Genomic DNA, 21,112 nt, shown 5'->3' on the forward strand with positions numbered 1-21,112 from the left:
TTTTTTTTATTAGCCTTTATTATCGAAAACGTAGCGATATATATTTCGCTACGTTGACTTCGAATTCGCGTGAATTCATTAGAATAGATATAAAAGAGAAAAATAGATAGATACATAGATAGATAGATAGGTAGATAGATAGATAGAGAGAGAGAAAGAGAGAAGGAAGAAGCTACTCGTCCGTATTATTTCAATAACGAATAAAAATGGATTCGGACGAGGATTGTCGAAATTGAAAGAGTCTGAATCTGTAAAATAAAAGCTCAGAGAGATTCTGGTACATAGGATATCTTGAAATCCACTTGATTGCGGAACTCATGATAGATAAGACTGACGGTCAAATAAAAGGGTTACCAATGAAAGAGAAAGAGAGAAGGAGAGAGAGAAAGAGAGAGAGAAAGAGAGAAGACTATATCGGTATATCCTTTAATCATGTCTAATTCTTCTATCTACCGTGCTAATTACAACGTGTAATCGCTCGAACGAACTTTGATCGTTGCCTATTCTCTCGTCTTTCGAACTTTATTGAAGATATACTTAATTTTCTTTTGTATCACTTTTTTTTTGATGTTTCTCTCTCTCTCTCTCTCTCTCTCTTTTTCTTTCTCTTCCTCTTTCTCTCTCATTTAATTTCTTTTTCTTTCTTGTTTCTTTCTTTATTCACTTCACTTTATCTCGAATTTCGTTTTTATTCTTTCTTGCAATCTAAGGTGAAATGTTTCTATCAGTATTTTATATATATATATATATATTTTATATAAAATATTATGTATAATAACAGTATTATAATATAATAATAATATATAAAATAATATGTATATATATATATATAAGGTGATTTTATATAGATTACTAAATATAGTAACGTTAAAAAACTAAATTTGATTTTATTGTTTCTTTTTTTGTGACAAACCATTACAAAATAAAAAAGAAAAGAACAAGAACGTTTCAAAAGTTTAATTTTCTGATATAACAAATGTAACATGTAAGGGAGTAGAAATACTTTTCAATAATTATTTGAAATATATTAATTAATTTTCTAACTATTTATAACGATGTCAACATTCTTTTCATTAGTCACATTTCGATTGGATATATTTATTTAATTTTTTTTCTTTCTTTCTTTCTTTTTTTTTTTTTTTTTTCTTTTCACGAATATTCCCTTCATCGTACAAAATAAAATAAAGGATATCTATATACCTATATCGTAATATACGATAATGAAAAAAGTTTGTGGGTGGCACAATGAGCTCGGTTAAAGTCCGGGACCATGGTAAAATGAAAGAAAGAAAAGGAAAACAGGAAGGAAGAAGAGAAAAACGAACGAACAAAAAAAAAAAAAAAGAAAAGAAAAGAATAAAAAAAAAGAACCAACAAAGGAGAAAAAAATTAAAATTTTTTAACCAATACCAAACTTCTCTTAACCGCGTGAACTCCTTTATCGATCGATATTTAATAAAATTAAACACACACACACGTACATACGTACATGTATAAAAATATGTACGCATACATATATCGATTTCTTAAAACTTGATTCAATTTCAATCGGAGATTTTATATAAATAAATGATCACAATTTTACATGAATAAACGATGTAATACAATTTCATATGCGAATGTGGAAATACTACTGGGACACATTTGAATTCGGGAAAGTTCCGGTTATGTTTACAAGTGACAATATTTTACAGGAAATGTATTCATTGAATATAACTTGTATATATATATATCCATACATATATATATATATATATATATATATATTGAATCTCAGCACAGGGACGTTATATATATATATATATACACATATATATACACACACATACACATACACACATACACTTTATCATTGTTTATCCTTTAGACGACACTCGGTGGATAGTTATTCCAAAAGCAACAACTACATTGTTTCAAACCGCGTAACAGGAGAGAGAGAGAGAGAAGGAGAAAGAGATCATTGCTAACTCCGACTGTCTTTCTAACTCCTAACTTTTGAATATCATCTATGAATGCTTTTACATTCTATAGGAAAAGTTTGATCTTTTGGAGAAAGAAATATTGAAACTATAATAATGATAAGAGAAAGAACTCAAGAACGTATATAAAAAAGAGTGAGAGTGAGAGTGAGAGAGAGAGAGAGAGAGAGAGAGAGAGAGAGAGAGAGAGAGAGATAAGAGAAGAGAAATTTTTCGTGGAAAAACTTTTTACAGAACGCTGAGTAAATTCTTTCAATTTGGTTTAAATATACATATATATATATACAATACAAAAATATATATATATATATATGTATATATATAATGAAAGAAAAGAAAGAAAAGTTCGATATTTTACGAACTTCAAAAAGAATAAATAACAAGTGAGGTTAATAAAAAAAATGGCCGAAGTATTAATGCCTATCGCATTTTTTCGTGAATTTTTCCAGCGCGAAGGGTGCGTCGCGGCAGGCCGCGATTAGGTACAAGGGGTGGCAAACATATGTCTCCATCCGTGCACGGTAACTCACCCTCCAGAAGCGATTGGTTGCCATTGGATATGAGAACGACGCCACCGGCGGCCATGCCAGCTTTTCGTGGATTTGAAGAACCCTCGCCGGACGGTGTGGTGAGTTTATTTTTTTTTTCGATTTTCTTTTTTTTTTTTTGCTTCTCTTTTCTTTTTTTTTTGATTTTTTTTTTTTTTAAGGATATTTAATGATAGTCATATTTCTCGCAGTAATCTGATTCACTAAGAAAATTTTCATATAACGATATACAACGTGGCTATTTTGTCTGGTGTCACATTCTTGTTATTAATTATCGGCTTTAATGAACGCTTGGCATTCATCCGACAACAACCTCCAGTTATATATATCCCTAGACATCCTTGCTTTTCGTATTAACCTTCGCTTATCGACTACCCTTAATCTTCTTTTCGCCTTTTCATCACACATCAAGTGATGCGTCTGTGTGTGTGTGTGTGTATAATAATGATTCAAACGATCTATGTTACTACTACTACTACATAATCACAAAATCATCTTTTTTTTTTTTTTTTTTTTTTGATAATCTTCTTTCACTTCTTGCTTTTTTTCAACTTCATTTTTCTTATCAATACTACTGTTACTGCTATTATTACTATTCATTGCAATACTTCTATTATTTGATCACTGAATAAGCGTATAAAAAAGAATATACTTTAAAAATCTTTTTCTCACGCACCTTTTTTCCTCGTTCATTTTTTTTTTTTTTTTTTTTTTTTCATCAATATTACTACCACCATCACTATTACAAAAACATATGAAAAATAATTACCTTTTCTTTTTTATTCTCTTCTCATTCTTTCTTCTTTTCTTTTTCTTTTTTTTTTCACTCTCCATCTTTTTCCCGCTAATAATCTATCATCACCATCACCATCATTACGAATATATAAAAGAGGATGCATTTATTTATTTTTATTTATTTATTTATTTATTAATTTTTTTTTTTTAATTTCCTCTACTTTTTTATTTAATATTTCTTTAAAACGTCTCAACGTCTTTATCATCGTGGTCGTTACTGTTAATACCTTGCAGGTTCATTTAGGCGAGGGCATAGCCGTTTGCGAGGAACAACTAAGGGCTGTGAAATGGAGCGATTATCGGAAGTTGACCCGTGGCCTCGCTGCTATATTATTCAGCCCAACGGAACTAGCTACATGTTCTGTCACGGGACAACGTTGGAGTCGCGCAGGAACTGCAACCGAACGTCCGGTTAAACCGGCACTCGACAAAGCCAAAGTGCAAGCCATCATATGTGAGTGTTTCTTTTTATTTTTTTTTACCTCTCTTTTATTTCTCTCCTTCTCTCTCTCTCTCTCTCTCTCTCTCTCTCTCTCTCTCTCTCATTTTCTTTCTTTCTTTCTTTCTCCGTCATATTTTTCTCTTATTCAACGACGTTTTACTTTCTTTACTTTAGAACGTGACTTATTTTTGCATACGATCGGAGTTCGGAGTTACTCTAAAAGTGTTTCCTTTAACAGTACCATTGTGTGCACGATCGAACTTTTTAAAAATATTTTACTGCGTTCGATAATTCTCAACGATTTAATTTTTTATATATACGTATATATATATATATATATGTTTAGTAAAAAAAAGTTGCTAATAGTATGTCTAATCAAAGTTTGAATTTTTATTTAATAAATTTTCTTTTGTCTGTTCCTTTCTTTTCTTTTCTTTTCTTTTTTTTTTTTTTTTTTCTTACTTAAATATACAGACAGATATTTTGAAGATATTTTGATTTTGGATTTTACGATAATTTGTAATGTGAATTTTTTTGACGATTTTTAATAATTTGAATATATTATAATAGTTCAAACGTATCAGTCAACATTGTTATTTTACACGTTTGAAGAAAAAAAAAAAGTAGAAAAAATAAAAAGAGGTACAAAAAAGAAAATACAATATCATAAAATTCATTCTCAATTTGATACAATATAAATTAGATCAAACGAATACCATCAGAAATTTTAATTTCTATTTCGAGAATGGTGAGAATATTTTTGGCGATCTTATGAAAATGAATCTTGAACGCGTTTCAACGAATTCAACAACAATGTTTCCACATCTAAAAAGAGCTCTAGGCAAAAGGAGTGGCCAAGCTTGCGTGCCAACGTCTATTGAATTTTCACGTGCCAAAATCAACATAGTCAGTTCGAATCGACATTGGTTACGTCTATGTATTATGTATATATGTATATATATATGTATGTGTTACATACACATACATATATATATATAAAAGGTATATGCATACATATGTACACACACACACACACACACACACATATATACTCAATGTTCAAAATAAAGCGTTGGTTACGTCTATATATGTATTTATGTATATATGCTCTGTAGATATGAGAAAAAAAGAGAACTATTCTTATATATATCGGGTGTTCGAAATAAAGTGTTGATTACGTATACATATGCATTTATATCTACAGATAAGATATATATATATATATATATATATATATGTATGTATGTATATCGAATATAATAAATTTTTTATCTGGAAAACAGGACGTTTTTGAGTAAAATTGTTCGATAAAAAAAAAAGAGTTATCAGACTTGGAGTGAAAAATATTACGGCGATCGATTGTTTTTTATTTAGTGGATGACTTCAATTTCATCATTTTAAGGCCTATAGTTTTTTATTTTTTAATTTTCTCTTTAGAATAAGAACATATACTTTTTACAACGGCTATGAAATATTCTCCGTAACAATATTATTTGTAAAAAAAGAGGAAAAAGAACGAGTATGTTTTGTTGGAAATATTTTTTATACACATTCAATTTTTCATTTATATCCATATATTTCTCTCTCTTTCTCTCTCTCTCTCCCTCTATCTATCTCTCTCTCTATCCTTCTCTCTCTCTTTTGCGCATACTCTCTTTGCAGCCATTTTATGTTTACACTTCGCTTTCATTAAGTACTCGATGGTTATGTGTATCTATGTATATACGTATGTACATGCGTATGTATGTATGTATGTATGTATGTATGTATGTATGTATATATGAATGTATGTATATATGAATGTATGTATGTATGTATGTATGTATGTATGTATGTATGTATGTATGTATGATTATAGGATGAGAAAAACAAAGTATGTCTGTGTTTATATGTGTATGTAATATATATATATATATATATATATATATATATATATATCTTTACAACCATTTTACGTTTACATCACGTTTTCATTAAGCACTCGATCGTGTATAGGTACTTTCGTCAACAAGATTACTCCATCTACGATTAACTCTCTAACGTTCATGTGAAAACACGTCGATTGTTCGAAGAGAAAACGAGTTATATCGATTTTATCCTAGCAGACGATTGCAGAATCCCTATCTCCTAACAAAATCGTACGGAGGAAACGATGTAAACATTGTATTTTCTTCTATTTTTTTTTATTTGCTAATTATCCTTATTTACTGATTTCTATCCTACGTAGTAATAAACTTTACGGTATAATAGACGAACGGGTCATTTGAAAGCGTCGTTTCATCGACATACGTAGGTATTAATGTTTCTCGTTAGATATTATGATAAATTCGTGATTAATTACGATTATTGTTATGGTCCAATCGTTTGTCTTGTATATTTAATAATTAGTAAATAGATAAAAATTAATAATGTTATTTATTAAAAAATAATAATATTCTTTTTTATTCATTTATATAATTTATTTTATATATGTTTTTCTATGTATAGAGAGAGAGAGAGAGAGAGAGAGAGAGAGAGAGAGTATACAATATTATATTATCAATAGTAATATATATATATATATATGTATAAATATATATATATATACATAATGTATTTTATTGTATTGTATATTTTATTTATATTTATTTATATAATGTATGATTTATTAATGAAATTGATTTATTTTACTAATTTAAGTTTATTATATATGCGTCATATCTTCGTTAGAATTTATCAGGTAAATGTATGAGTCATTAAATATTTACGACGTATGTGTATACGAGACACGAGTACACGGTGAATAAGGTCACGTTAAAACAATAATACGTTAGATATCTTAAACATTGTATTATATTTGTTATTGAGAAAATCATCGAGCCGTTCATTCCTAGTCGAACGCTCGTCCTGTTGGTACTATCTTATCTCTCTGTTTCTTTTCGAATTTATTTCAACATCTGTAAACTTCTTTATATCGAATTTTCTTTCTCTATCTCGTTCTTTCTTATCTTTTATATAATATATATATATATATATATATTATTCATATAATATATCATAATACACTATATATTATGATACATATTATATATATATATATATACGTCTATATAGTATATGGATTATTAATTAAATTAATTTATTTTATTAATTTAATTTTATTATACATATCGTTAGAAATAGTTAGATAAATGTATGACTCATCATAAATCTACGACGTATATATATATAACACACGAGTACACCGTTTATAAGATCACTTCGTTGATAGAACAATACGTTAGATTTCGTAAACATTTTATTGTACTTATTATGAAGAAAATGATCGAGCCTTTCATTTCTAATCAAACCTTCGTCCTGTTAGTAACGTCTTCGTCGTATATTACTTATTCTCTTCGAATCTATTTGAAGATATACGAAATACTTTATTTTATTAATTTTTCCATTTATTTTTGCTAATTTAGATTTATTATGCGTTCTTCGAAATAGTTAGCTAAATATATGACACGTTATAAATCTACGACGTATGTGTATACGAGACACGAGTACACCGTTTATAAAGTCACGTCGTTGATAGAACGATATATTAGATTTCGTTTTTATTTTAAGATATAGAAAAGTCTTCTTTATTTTATTAATTTTTCCATTTATTTTACTAATTTAGATTTATTATACGTCGTTAGAAATAGTTAGGTATACAAGACACGACTATAATAACGTCTAGAAGGTCACGTCGTTAATAGAAAAATTCGTTACATTTCATAAATATTTTATTATACTTGTTATCGTCCATACCTAATCAAACATTCGTTCTATTAATAAGTATCTTATTTGTTCTCTTCGAATTTATTTTATCATATAGAAAATTCTTCCTACAATATTCTCTCATTCTGTCTTATCTTTTATATATATACATATATCGTTCTAATAATTCTAATTTATTTACAGAATCATTTCGATAGCGTAATTATAAACGTAATTTATAAACGACGCCTTAACAGACACGTTTAATATTTTTCAATTTTTTTAACTCACTTTTATAAATAGCTACATATATTAAAAAGGAAAGACAAAAAAGAAAATATAAAATGAAATTTAATTCTACGAATGGTCGGAGTTATTCGAAAAATGCGCATCATTAATATTCCTCAATATACCATAATTTGTATCTGTGCTATCCAATTTTACATCGCTTTTCATTTCATTGTAATTATTATTTTCCCTGAACGTTAAAATTATCTCTCTCTTTCTCTCTCTCTCTCTCTCTCTTTATTTATCTATCTATCTCTTTCGATAGACCGGTTTTTCGTTTAGCACAACACGTAGGACCATCGTTTTTCATAATTACGTATATATATATATATATATATATATATATATATATATATATATATATTCTCTATAGAGATTTTCTCGTTTTATTATTTAACGTTACGTTCTTCATTATCTCGTCTCGTCGACGTTATACAGTATGATCAAGGATATTAAATTTTATTACGATATCGAACGTATACGTTGTTGTTATTATTATTATTATTATTATTATTATTATTATTATTTTATTATTATTATCATTATCATTTTCGTTATTACATTGGCAATTTCTTTTTTAATTTTAAACCGATGTTAAAACGATCGTTCTACATTAACGTTTAATCTCCTTTCCCTTCGTATGGAGTACAAATAGAAAGTGTTATTATACGTTTTTCGAGTTTATCTTTAATTTTCTAACTTTAATGTTAAATATCTTTTACGAACGGTTATATATAGTTGATATAATAGTTATTATTAAAATAATGAAGTATAAATAAATTATTTTTAGGATATACATACATACATACATACATACATACATACATACATACATATATACATATATACACATATACATATATACATATATAAATAAGTAGAAGATGGTATTTTACAGTTCGATAAATTTTTGCAAATTAATTTCGATTTCAATACTATTTATGTTCGATTATATATGTATGAATAAATAAAAAAACAAGAAAATGAAAGAGATATTCTTTAACGTGAATAAGTTATTTATTTAACATGCTTAAAATCAAATAAACAAATTCAATTTGAATCATTCGATTCTCGTTTAATTATAACTCTTTCAATTCATTTTCTTTGGTTTTTATTATTTTTTAATTTTACTTTGTTCTTTTTTTTTTTTTTTTTTTGTTTTTTCTTCTTTCTTTACATTTTCTGCCATCAAAGCTCTTTTCTCACTTGACTAAATTATCCGATAACAAAGTGATCATTTTAAAAGAACATAAAAGTGTCTTTCAAAGCCTTTAGTAGAAAAATAAAATAGAATATTGAATGTGCGCGTGTGTGCGTGTGTATTGCTTCATTTCAACGATGAAATTATTCAAATAGAAGAATTAACGTGCAATGACAATGTTTATAAAAAATTACAATAATTATTTTATTCATTTCGATTCAATCGTTTTGCTGCATCAATATATATATATATATATATATATATATATGTGTGTGTGTGTATGTATATATATTCACAAAAAACAAGAAGCATGCGTCGTAGTCAAAAATCGATTTCATTTTTTGTCGCATCGAGTTGTCGACTTCTTTTTTCGATTAATTAAACGTAGCATAATAATTGTTAACTATTTTTTATTTTATTTTATTATTTCCATCTTAATTCTGTTTTAATATCTGATGTTGTTAATAATTAAAAAAGAATTTCTTTTTAAATAATTATCAAGGCGTTAATTAATTTTCTTCAAGATTAATTCACGATAAAAATTTCTTTCTATATCGATTAATTTTATCGATCGATGTTCGATTAAATTTATTCGTGATTTGATCGATGAAAAAAAGATTTTAATCATTATTTATCGTATATTAATGTTGATTAATTTTATGACCAGTTAAGAATGATCGAATAAAAAATTTGTAATTATTTTAATTAACATTGTTTCAAGTTTTGACCGAGCAATAATTTTGAAATTATACTTATTTAAATTATTCGACATTTTTTGGGTAAAAATTTGAAATTATTCGGGATTAATTTTATTCTGACTTTGTCAGTGATAAAAAACATTAATTATGTTGATTAATTTTCTACGTACTTATGACAGATTCTAAAATTATAGTTATGCTGATTAATTTCATTCGAAATTTATTGGATCAAATTGTGAAATTATATCTAATGAATTATTTTATTCGTGCTTTGTCAGATCAAAAACTCTAATTATATCGATTAATTTTCTAGAAACTTTGATGAATCAAAAATTGTAATTAAGCAAATTGCAATTATGCTAATTAATGTTATTTAAACTTTTGATGTTGGAACGACTGTTACGAAATTCGTGAAAGTCAGCTATTGATTATTTATTATAGAGAAAGATAAAGAGAAAGAGAGAAAGAAAGAGACCGGGATAAAAGAATTGAAAAATATTTTAAAAGACTGAAAAGATAATTTGAAAGGATAAAAGATTTTTATCATTATTAATGTTTTCTTCTTATTTTTTTTTTATTTTTTTATTTTTTATTTTTTAGAACTGTCGGATAAAAGTTTGTGATTGCATTGATTAATTTTTTTCTCGAATTTCGTTCGATCAAAAATTACAATTACGATTATATATCAAGTTTGACGGATAAAAAAGAAAATATTCTAATAACAATGTCGATTGATTTATTTAAGTTTTCGTAATAAACGATGGTCATTATAAAATTCCTTGGAATAAACTATCGATTGTCCATTAAAAAGATAGAGATAAAGGTAATGGTATTAATCTCATGAGATTATCCCAGAAGAAAAACTTAATTAGACTGATTGATTTTATTTGCCTTTCATTACTTTTAATTTGAGAATCGTGTTGGATAAAAAAATTCTAATTATATCGATTCATTTTATTCGAACTTTAAATATTCTAATTTATACAATCACAATATACCAAACGCATATATATAAAAAAAATATATATATAAAATATGTCGATTAATATTATTTAAACGTGCGAAAGAAAAATGAATATGACGAAATCAGATGAAAATAAATTATTGATTATCATTAACAAAAATTTATCTAATTAAATTTAAATAAATTTATATAAATTATGATTTATAATTAACAAAAAGATAGATGGATACAGATAGAGAGAGAGAGAGAAAAAGAGAGAGAGATAGAGAAAGAGGAAGATAATGAATAATTATTGCATTATACAATAAGTATATAAAAAAGAAAAAAAAAAAAAAAAAGAAAATGATACGCGTCGGTCACTGACACATCGATAAATCCCATTTGTCATAGCATGCGACGGTAATATTTATATTTAAAGTGTCCTAAGTATGTGATAACAGAAACGCGATGGTTTAAATCTTGATGTAATTAATTAATAACGTCTTTAATTACTTCCCTATGTGTTCTTTACACGCGTTAAAAAAAAAAAAAGAAGTGTGTGTAAATAGTGTACGTGTACTCAATTAATTAAAACGGAATGAATATACATTAGAAAAAGAAAAAAAGAGAGAGAAAGAATGTGTGTGCGTGTATGAAAGAGAGAGAGAGAGAGAGAGAGAGAGAGAGAGAGAGAGAGAGAGAGAGAGAGAGAGAGAGAGTCATTAGAACGAATGTGTTTCAGCTTACGTGACTTCGAGATTCCCTTCAGTTGATGTCAGCAGTGTCAAGCAGGTTTTGGCTTATAAATGCAAGGAAAATTCAACCGCCCTTAAGATGAAGTCCATACGTTACATATGGTGAGTTTAGAAATTTTTTCTACGATTTTTAGAAAAATATTTTTTACCTATTTACTTCGATTTTTCATTATTTTTTATTTTTTCTATTCTTTTATTTATTTATTTATTATTTTTTTTTTATTTTTTTATTTTTTCTTGGAATTGATCGGTCTACGAATTATTTTAACACTTGCGCATCATTAACGAAAAGTATAATACTTTGTTGTTGTTGCTGTTGTTTTTGTTGTTATGGTAAATAATTATAAAATAAGACGAAATTTATGTTATAATTAAATTTTGATAAAAAGAAAAGAAATTATATTTTTTTCGATTATGTATAAGCTAATTATTTCATAGTAGGAAAAAGGATAAAAGATTTTTATTATTGTTATCAAAATTATATATCGATATACGTTTATCGATTAATTTCTTTTTTCTACTCGATCTTTTGACGAATAAAAATTTATTATATTGATTAATTTATAATTCAAGTTTGATTAAAAAAAAGGAAGTAACACTGGATTAGATACTATATGTAATTCGATTATTTCAAATTTTATCAAATATCTTAATAGTGTTTATTAAAAATTTGTTGAAATTGAAATTTTATAAATCAACTTTGATTTAGAAAAAATTGAAATTCACGAAAAATGTAATTTTCCATCGTAATATGTAAAACGTTGAATCATGAAAATGTAAAACATATCAAAATAAAAATACTTTCTTTTATTTCATACAAATTTTAAATCTTCATTATTTATTCTATTCAGAGTATTATGACATTTAATTTTATACAAATTTTAATTCTTACCCCGCTCCATTAAAATTCATCTTTGAATTATAAAATATAATTTAAAAAAAAAATTGGATTTCTCCCACTCTTTCTCTCTCTTCTACATACAATTTTCAATTATATACTTGTATTTTTTAATTTTAACTTAGATCGAGTTGTATATTATTTTGTAATTTTCTAAATCTCTTTATCCTTTTTATTATGTAAAAGTAAAAAGGAAAAAAAAAATCGTAGATCTATCCTTTCCAGGAAAAAATCCTTTTGGTTCGATCTCAAGTACACTACACGTTCCCTTTAAAAACTACATTGTCGTTCGCATTAAATGAGAATGTTCGACGAGGAACGAGATAAAACGTAAAAAAAAAAAAAAAAAAAAGAAAAAGAAAATAAAAGAAAAGCAAAAAAAAATAAAAAAATAAAAAGAAAAAGTCGAAAAAGAAAAGAGAAAAAAAAAGATCGATAAAAATTCGATGGAGAAGAAAAATGGTGTTTGGAGGTCGTGTCCTGAAATACTTTAAGCTTTTCGATTCGTTATTGGTGATGGCCTAGCAATATGATTATCAATATTTTTCGATGGGAAAAAAATATTTTATAGCTCGTGTACCATGAAAAAACAATTTACACGTATATTGACATTTATATTATGTATTTTATTGTTTTAATTTTTTATTTTTTCCTTTTTTTCTATATGTACACATTAATATCATATTATAGTATACATATTAATATACTCGTTACAAACATATATTTCATATTTTACACACACACACACGCGCACACACACATAAATTTTTATATAATATCATCAAGATCATAATTTATAATCCGTATAATGCATCATAAAAATTAACATCACGTTATCGTTATCATTAAATTTGATTATTGTTCTCTTCATGTGAACTTTACATGAGAATATACGTTCGTACTATTATAGATTTGAGCTCATAGAAACACGTAATATACGAGCTCGAGTGGTAAGCAATAGACGTATACGCAAATTCGTGCCTTTAACCTATAGGATCACGCTCGACTTCATTCTCGGGGCAAAGGTGTAAGCACGCATACCAAATTCAAACGTTCGATATCGTTCAATAGCGATAGTCGAGCTATGTTGATCGGCAAATAGAGTCGAGGCCTCTCTCTCTCTCTCTCTCTCTCTCTCTCTCTCTCTCTCTCTCTCTCTCTCTCTCTCTCTCTCTCTCTCTCTCTTTCTCTCGTTTTCTCTTGCACTCATACTCGTTCTCTCTCTCTCTCTCTCTCTCTCTCTCTCTCTTTCTGTCTCTCATATACTCATACTCAACCATATTCTCTCTCTCTCTTTCTCTCACCCTCATACTCGCTCGTTCATTCACTTTCTCTCTCTCTCTCTCTCTCTCTCTCTCTTTGTCTCCCACGCATTCATACTCGACCACTCTCTCTCTCTTTCTCTCTCTTTCTCTAGTTTTCAACTCGTTTGTTCATTCACGTTCTCTCTCTCTCTCTCTCTTTCTCTCTCTCTCTCTCTCACGCACTCATACTCACCCATTCTCTCTCTTTCGCTCGTTCATTCATTTTCTCTCTCTCTTTCTCTCTCCCACTCTTTATAAATTGCTTTGACTTTAAAGCATGATACGCATTGAAAGAGGAATTGAATATTTTACAAAATATTTGCATACGAGTCTAGCTCTTTTTCTTTTTCTTTTCCTTTTCCTCTTTTCTCTTATTCTTTTATTTTATTTATTTATTCATTTATTTATTTATTTTTTATTTTTTTTTAATAACTTGTCGAAATTTTTAGATGTAACGATAACAATGAGAAATAAAGGATATTTCTTGAAGAATATAAATACAAAGAGATCATTTCCGAAAAATTAAAATTCGACCTTACAGTAACAGTAGTACATTGATCGATTGTTAATTAACGGATTCAATGGACTATTAAATACGAGAGAGATAGAAAGAGAGAGAAGAGGCCCTCGTTAATAATCTACGTATGGTTCAATCAACATGCGGGTGAATTCGGGAACTCTCTGGCAAATTTCTCGATAATTTATAACAAAGTAATATACTGGTTTGACATATGGAATAATGATAAGGATCTGAGATTGATATTTGTACAAGACAAAAAATTTCTAATCTCATGTAATCACTTCATTTTAATTACATTGATTTATTGAATAATTATATCACGTATTTACATTCGATTTTGTTTGTTATTATATATTCGAGATCAAAATTATTTTCTTACAAATTATTCATTTAATTTTTTTAGCAAAGAATAATTCGTTGATACGAATAATTAAAAAAAAAAGAGAGAGAGAGAGAGAGAGAGAAAAAAGGAATAAATAAAAAGTAAATTTTTGGATGGATAAATAAATCATAGCGATTAATATTAAAGAGTATTATATATTTGAGTGAAAAATTTTAAATGATGATAAAAAAAAAAAAAAATAAATAAATAAATAAATAAATAAATAAAAATGCCAACGGAGATTTTATTTGCGAGATAAAATTACGTAGGTAATAAATAATTTAATTATTCGTCAAGAGTAATCGAGTGAAAAATTTACAATTAAAAAGAAAAGAGAAGATTTTTATTCGGAGAGAATAAATAATAACCATAATTGTTAACGAAGATCTCATTGTTTGATCGACACAATTTTCAATATTAAAAAATGAAAAAGATAAAAGATGCGAAATAAAAAAATACCTCGGTTGAAATAAAAAAAGTTATAACAACAACAATAATAATAATAATAATAATAATAATAATAATAATAATAATAATAATAGCAACAATAATAACAATGACATTAATAAATATTAACGACAAAGTTAACATAATTTTATCGTTTACGTGAATCAGCAAAATTTTGTTCAATTATAATTTATCGAAAATAAATATGTTTAAGAAAAAGAGAAAAACAAAAATCGTCAGTTTGTATAAACTTTTACGTTTTTTCAAGCAACTATAGTTTCTTTTTATAGTTATTAGAATTTAGAAATTTTACAATAGTATAATATAATGTATTCAATCGACATTATCTAATATATAAATGATATAAAATAATAGTGTCAGTTCGAAATCATCCATTTCTATTATTTCTCTATTACACATATATATTATACGTACATATATATATATATATATATATATATATATATATATATATATAACATACATATACATACACACACACACACACATATATATATACCGATATAATCGATTCCGTGATGATTTATATCAGTTTATTACATACACGTTCTCATGTTTTTATGTATAGGATTATATTATGTATTATGCGTTAGTATGCAGCAACAACGATCGATAAAATTTAAACAGAATCGATTATGTCATTTTCGAATGATTTCATTTAACGATCGACTGAAACTTCATTATCATTTATCAGAATTACCTAATTTTCATCGGCTTGATAAATGCATATATATATGGTGATCCATTTAAAGCATTATAAACCTATATTCAATCCTTCCATTAATTTTTCTTTATGATTATTACGGTCTGATTGTTCAATGATAAAAGAAAAATTATATTTTTCTTATTTATTTATTCGTTTTTTTTTTTCTTATTCTTTTTATATGATTCATTCAATCGAGGTTACATTTTTTTTCCTTTTCTTTTTCTTACACTTGTCGTCGAAAACAATTCGTAAAACTTTATACCATGGACACCATACATTCTCGTAGACTTGAGATAAATTAATATAGGCCTGTTTATTTAAAATGTTACGAATCGTTGCTTCCAGTTGTCACTTTATTTTTGTCAATTGTGGTTTGATTGTTTAATCGAAACAAGAACAAAATAAATAGGGAAAAAAGAATAGAAAAAAATATATCATAATTATAAAATATATCATAATTATAAAAAGCAGTTTCTTTTTTTCTTTTTTTATTTAATTAATATAATCGTTTCTTAGAAAAATAGTTTGTAACATTTTTTCTGGGACACCATATATATAAAATATGAGTAGATGCATATATAAGTTATTATACGAATGAAAACTAGAAGAAAATTTTAATAATACGTCGATATTAAACGTAAATGTCAGTTGAACATATCAACATGAAATTTGATAAAAATTAAATTCCATTTCACTTTTCCAACATATGAGAGAAAAATGAGACAGGTAAAGCTTGCAAAAACCATCAACGTTATCTACGGCTTGGAAAAATCGTTCTCGTTTTTACACATACGTATACGCACACACAAGTGTAGATATAGATGTATGTAAATCTGTACATTTGATATACGGCGTTGCAGTTCTTTTATTTTTTTTTTTTTTTTCAACTATCACCATCATGAAAATTAAAACCACGAGTAATAGATACATTCGTGACAAAATTTTAGTCGTTGGTATTTAGCGACCTTGCTAACGGGAGTGTGACTTATTTGCCCTTTGGGAATACTTCGATCCATTTCTACGTTTAACATTGTTATGTACCTATCCATATATATATATATATATATATATATATATATATATGTTATGTATAGAGATATATGTACGTTTTCGAACGTACCTATTGCAATTGAATCAGATTTTTTAATTTGATTCCTTTATTACGAATTTAAAAAGATAAAAGTAAATTTATTATTATTATTATTATTATTATTATTATTATTATTATTATTATTAATTCGGAACTGAATATTGGTAATTCAAAATTAATATTAATGGAAGGAAGATATAATAAAAAAAAGGAGAAAAAAATAGAAAAAAATAAAACTATATTGATCTTCATCGACTCGACAAGGTAACGAGTAAATAAAAAAATAAATATGTATATATATATATATTTATTTATTTATTTATGTACACCTTGCAGCTGACTAGTGCCGTAAAAATTTCTCTTATTAAACTTTCTTGGAACTTCAATCAGTCGTAAGCTATTTGCTCGGATATCTGAGGATTGACACTGTATATATTTCTAATAATAATAATATATATATATATATATATATATATATTGGATATGTATACCTTGAATAATTTTTGAATTATGTGTTGGATGAAAAATTGTTATATATAGAAAATTTGCATACATTAGAAAGAGAGACGTTGCATTATTTATAAAGTATTATTCATTCATGGTTGGAGATTTGAAAGTTAATATTTTCATTTGAAAAAATTCCAAATTAAAAATGTGTTAAAACGTTTATAATACGAGAATTAAATAATTAGTGCATTCTCGTTGAAACGGAGTCGTTACTGCTACGTTTCTATAGTTCTATTTATTATTATTATTATTATTTCTTTTCTTCTTTACGTTTTCAGAATAGAGAACTTAAAATTTTATTAATAACAAATTTTATTTTATTTTATTATTCAAATTCCGAATGAAAATGTGAATTAATGATAAATTATTTGTAACATTTAAAAAAATTAATATGACAATTATTATTTTCTAAATAACAATTTCTCGCAAAGCACATAATTTATATACGAAGGAACAAATTCATATATATTATATATAAAGAATTATAACATAATTAACATAACATAATGATAAAAGATAATGTTTCTTTTTTTTATTTAATTAACATAATCGAGGTTATACTTTTTAAATACTTTTTTTTTTAAATAATGAATAAATATATATATCATATAATATACTGTTATCTATCGTAAATGTTATGATAGAGAAGAGACTTTCGATTGCTAGCTCCCATCAAAATCAAACACCCGTGAAATTGGCGGTTTAGATAAAAAGGAAAAAAGAGGCAGAATAAAAAAATAAAAAAACATGCAATTTTTTTTTAAGAGGCCATAACCAATCTCGAAAAAATAAAGAATAAAAAATCAAAAAAAAAAAAAAAGTAAAAAGAGTTAGAGAGAAAGAGAGAGAGAGGGAGGGAGGGAGGGAGGGAGGGAGGTAGAGAGAGGGAGAGTAGAGATCAATATCACCCTACGGTTAAATTTGTCTCTATTTTACAGCGAGAGACAGGATACGGATACGTCGCCGCGGGGTGAAGCCGAGGACAAGTGAGAGGGGGCAAGGGGTGCGTGCGGGGTGCAGCCCACCCTACTACTTCGCCGCGTCCTCCCGCACCCTCGGTCCATCCCAAACCCGCAACGCCCTTCTAACGACCACCAACCACGCCATAACAACAACAACAATAACAACAACAGCAACAACAACAACAACAGTGACAGTAATAGTAACAACAACAACAACAACAACAACAGCAATAGTAATAACAACAACCATCACAATTACCATCAACACCAACGTCGTCGTAATCATCATCATGATCATCGTAACAACACGAATAATAATAACAATCAACATCGTTATAATAATAATAATCATCGTAATCATCGTCGGAATCATCGTCGTCAGGATAATGATGATGACGACGACGACGATGATAATAATGAAGAACAACAACAACAACAACAACAACAACAACGACAACGACAACGTAGCCTCGAGGAAAATTTAACTGGCAGAGAAGCACTTGGAGAGTCATCGAGTTCAGAAACAACTTCTTCCCTTGGAGGTTTAATGCGATTGCATGCCATACATCGTGCCCTTCAAGCAACCCTTCGTACCGCTGCGGCATCCTACTTTTAATCGCGATACTTACCACCTAAAACGCGTCCAAACTCGATCTCTCATAAGAGAAAAATTCTTTCGCAAGAAAACGAAGAAGAAGAAGAAGAAGAAGAGAAGAAGAAGAAGAATAAAAAGAGGGTTGTTACGAGATATATGAAGGGTGGTGCGGTGTGTGATTACTTTGTTAGCAGTTGTCTTCAACGACGAGTTCGTTCGGATTTTGGCTTTTTTACTTTCTTTTCTTCTCTTATCATTTTTTATTTTCTCTTTCCTTTCTTATTTTCTTTCTCGCTTTTTTTTTCTTTCTTCCTACCTTCCTTTTTCTTTTTAGGGGTTCTCTTTATTTTTTTTCGGAACGGGAGAGAGAATGTGGTGATTGGTGGAAGGGTGAGGGTGGGAGTTGCTTTTTTTTAGATTCTCTGGATTAAGTAGGGATCATATTTTTCTTCCGAGGTTTCTTCTTTCTTTTTTGGTTTTTTCTTCTTATTTTTCTTTTGGGGCGTTTTTCATTTTTTTCTTTTTTTTTTTTTTTTTTTTAAATTAATTTTTCCTTGAAGGGATGGTTGAACGCGAGGATTGTTGAATCCATAGAAGAGCGGAGTTTGTACGGCAAGTTGAGAGCAGGGAAACGAGTTGGACGAAGGTAAGAACGTTGAATGTTATTTTTTTTTAATCTTTTTTTTTTTTTACTTCCTTCTTCTTTTTTTTTTTTTTTTAATATAAATGTATTTAAACGAATCGTTTGAATTCGAAGAAGAAAAATGATTTTGAGCTTTATTTCAGATCGGACGTTTTTCGTTAAACGAATTTGTTTTTGAAGCTTCTTATTTCGTCTTTATAGGTTAGGTTAGGTTATGGAAATAAAGAAGTATGAAAAATGGAGGAAAAATAAAAGAAAGAAAGAAAGGAGAAAGAAAAAGGAAGTAAAATGAAAGAGGAAGGATTCTGCTCAGCGTTCATTTCGATAGAAAAGAGAAAGAGAAGGGGAGGGGGTGAGGGATTATAAAAACGATTTTCCAAAGGGGAGAAAAGAAAAATAAAAAATAAATAAAAAGGAGAAAGAAAAAAAGAAATATGTATTCGGAGGACCGAATGATTTGGCTCGTTAGCATCGATTGTTCGTTAAAATCGAATAACGCGAATTATTATCGGCGTTTGGTATACAAAAACAAAATGGCGACGATCGAAAAGGATGTAGAATAGATTGATCGACCCATTCGCGAATACAGAGACGAATTGATAATTATTGTCGCTCGATTGAAATTGTTCTTTTTTTTTTTTTTTTCTTTTTAAACAAATTTTTCTCCGAGTATTTTTTTTTTTTTTTTTTTTTTTTTAACGATCAGAAATTAGAGACTCGAGTAATTGAATAGATAGAGATAGATTGATCGACTTAACTACGCGCGTATAGAATGAATCGATGAATCGCACGATAAAAAATTTTCCATTCGTTGATAATATTTTATTTTCGTTATTTCTTTATGTTTGTTATTTTTTTCTTTTTTATTTCTTCCTCTTTTTTCTTTGTCATACGATTAGATTCATACGAAATTAGAGACTCGAGTAAACTTGAGAGGCAGAGATAGATCGATCGATGATATCTACGCGTGTAGAGGGTGAATGAAAAAAAATTTCTTTTCTTTTTCGTTTTTTTAAACAATTTTTTCGGAATTTTTTTTTAACCATGCATATATATGTATATATATATATATATATATATATTTTTTTTTTCGTTTGATTAAAGATTAAAGATTCGAATAATTGAATAGAGGCGAATTAATCTATCCATAGAGTTAATCAATAATTACTGTCGATTAAAAAACATTTCAATATTTTTTTTGTAGTTTTCTTGAACGATGTCTCAAAGTTGTTCGTTCGTTTTCTTCTTTCTTAATTATTAATCCGTCCTTTGCATATGAAATTAAAAGTTCGAGATTGGATCTTTGAATATTAATTATTTCAAATTTTAATAACTTGATCTCGACGATTTCGCGACTCTTTAATAATTTATGTTTTCCCTTTAATTTTTCATTCTTCCTCGACACTCTCCATGGCTCAATTTCCTATTTAACAATCAAATAAAGAAGTTTTGTCATTTGAAATATCTAAAGGATAGAAATAGATCTTGTAAGTTGCTTTTCCAGATGCTTTTCATTTTACGGCCGATAGATCGACTGAGTTGGAGAAATTCGAATTAGTAAATCGTGCGAAAGGAACGGATAAACAATAACGAAAGACATCTGCGTCGGACGTGTTTGGGATTCGGAGTAATGTTATCGAACAAGGACATATATCGATTTGTAAG

At 27.4% G+C, this 21,112-nt stretch overlaps 1 protein-coding gene across 1 annotated transcript in view; it reads left to right on the forward strand.

Moving 5' to 3' along the window:
- LOC122627773 (protein abrupt-like) overlaps positions 1 to 19,067 on the forward strand; it is a 51,977-nt gene extending 32,910 nt beyond the window's left edge. Inside the window, exons 6-9 of the mRNA XM_043809266.1 lie at positions 2,429 to 2,607; positions 3,557 to 3,776; positions 11,360 to 11,474; positions 18,186 to 19,067. Coding sequence (XP_043665201.1) covers positions 2,429 to 2,607; positions 3,557 to 3,776; positions 11,360 to 11,474; positions 18,186 to 18,237 — 566 coding nt within the window. The 3' untranslated portion in view covers positions 18,238 to 19,067. The remainder of the gene's footprint in view (positions 1 to 2,428; positions 2,608 to 3,556; positions 3,777 to 11,359; positions 11,475 to 18,185) is intronic.
- Positions 19,068 to 21,112: the final 2,045 nt, after the last annotated feature.

The sequence above is a fragment of the Vespula pensylvanica genome, chromosome 3 (assembly GCF_014466175.1).
Source record: "Vespula pensylvanica isolate Volc-1 chromosome 3, ASM1446617v1, whole genome shotgun sequence".
Taxonomy (NCBI): domain Eukaryota; kingdom Metazoa; phylum Arthropoda; class Insecta; order Hymenoptera; family Vespidae; genus Vespula; species Vespula pensylvanica.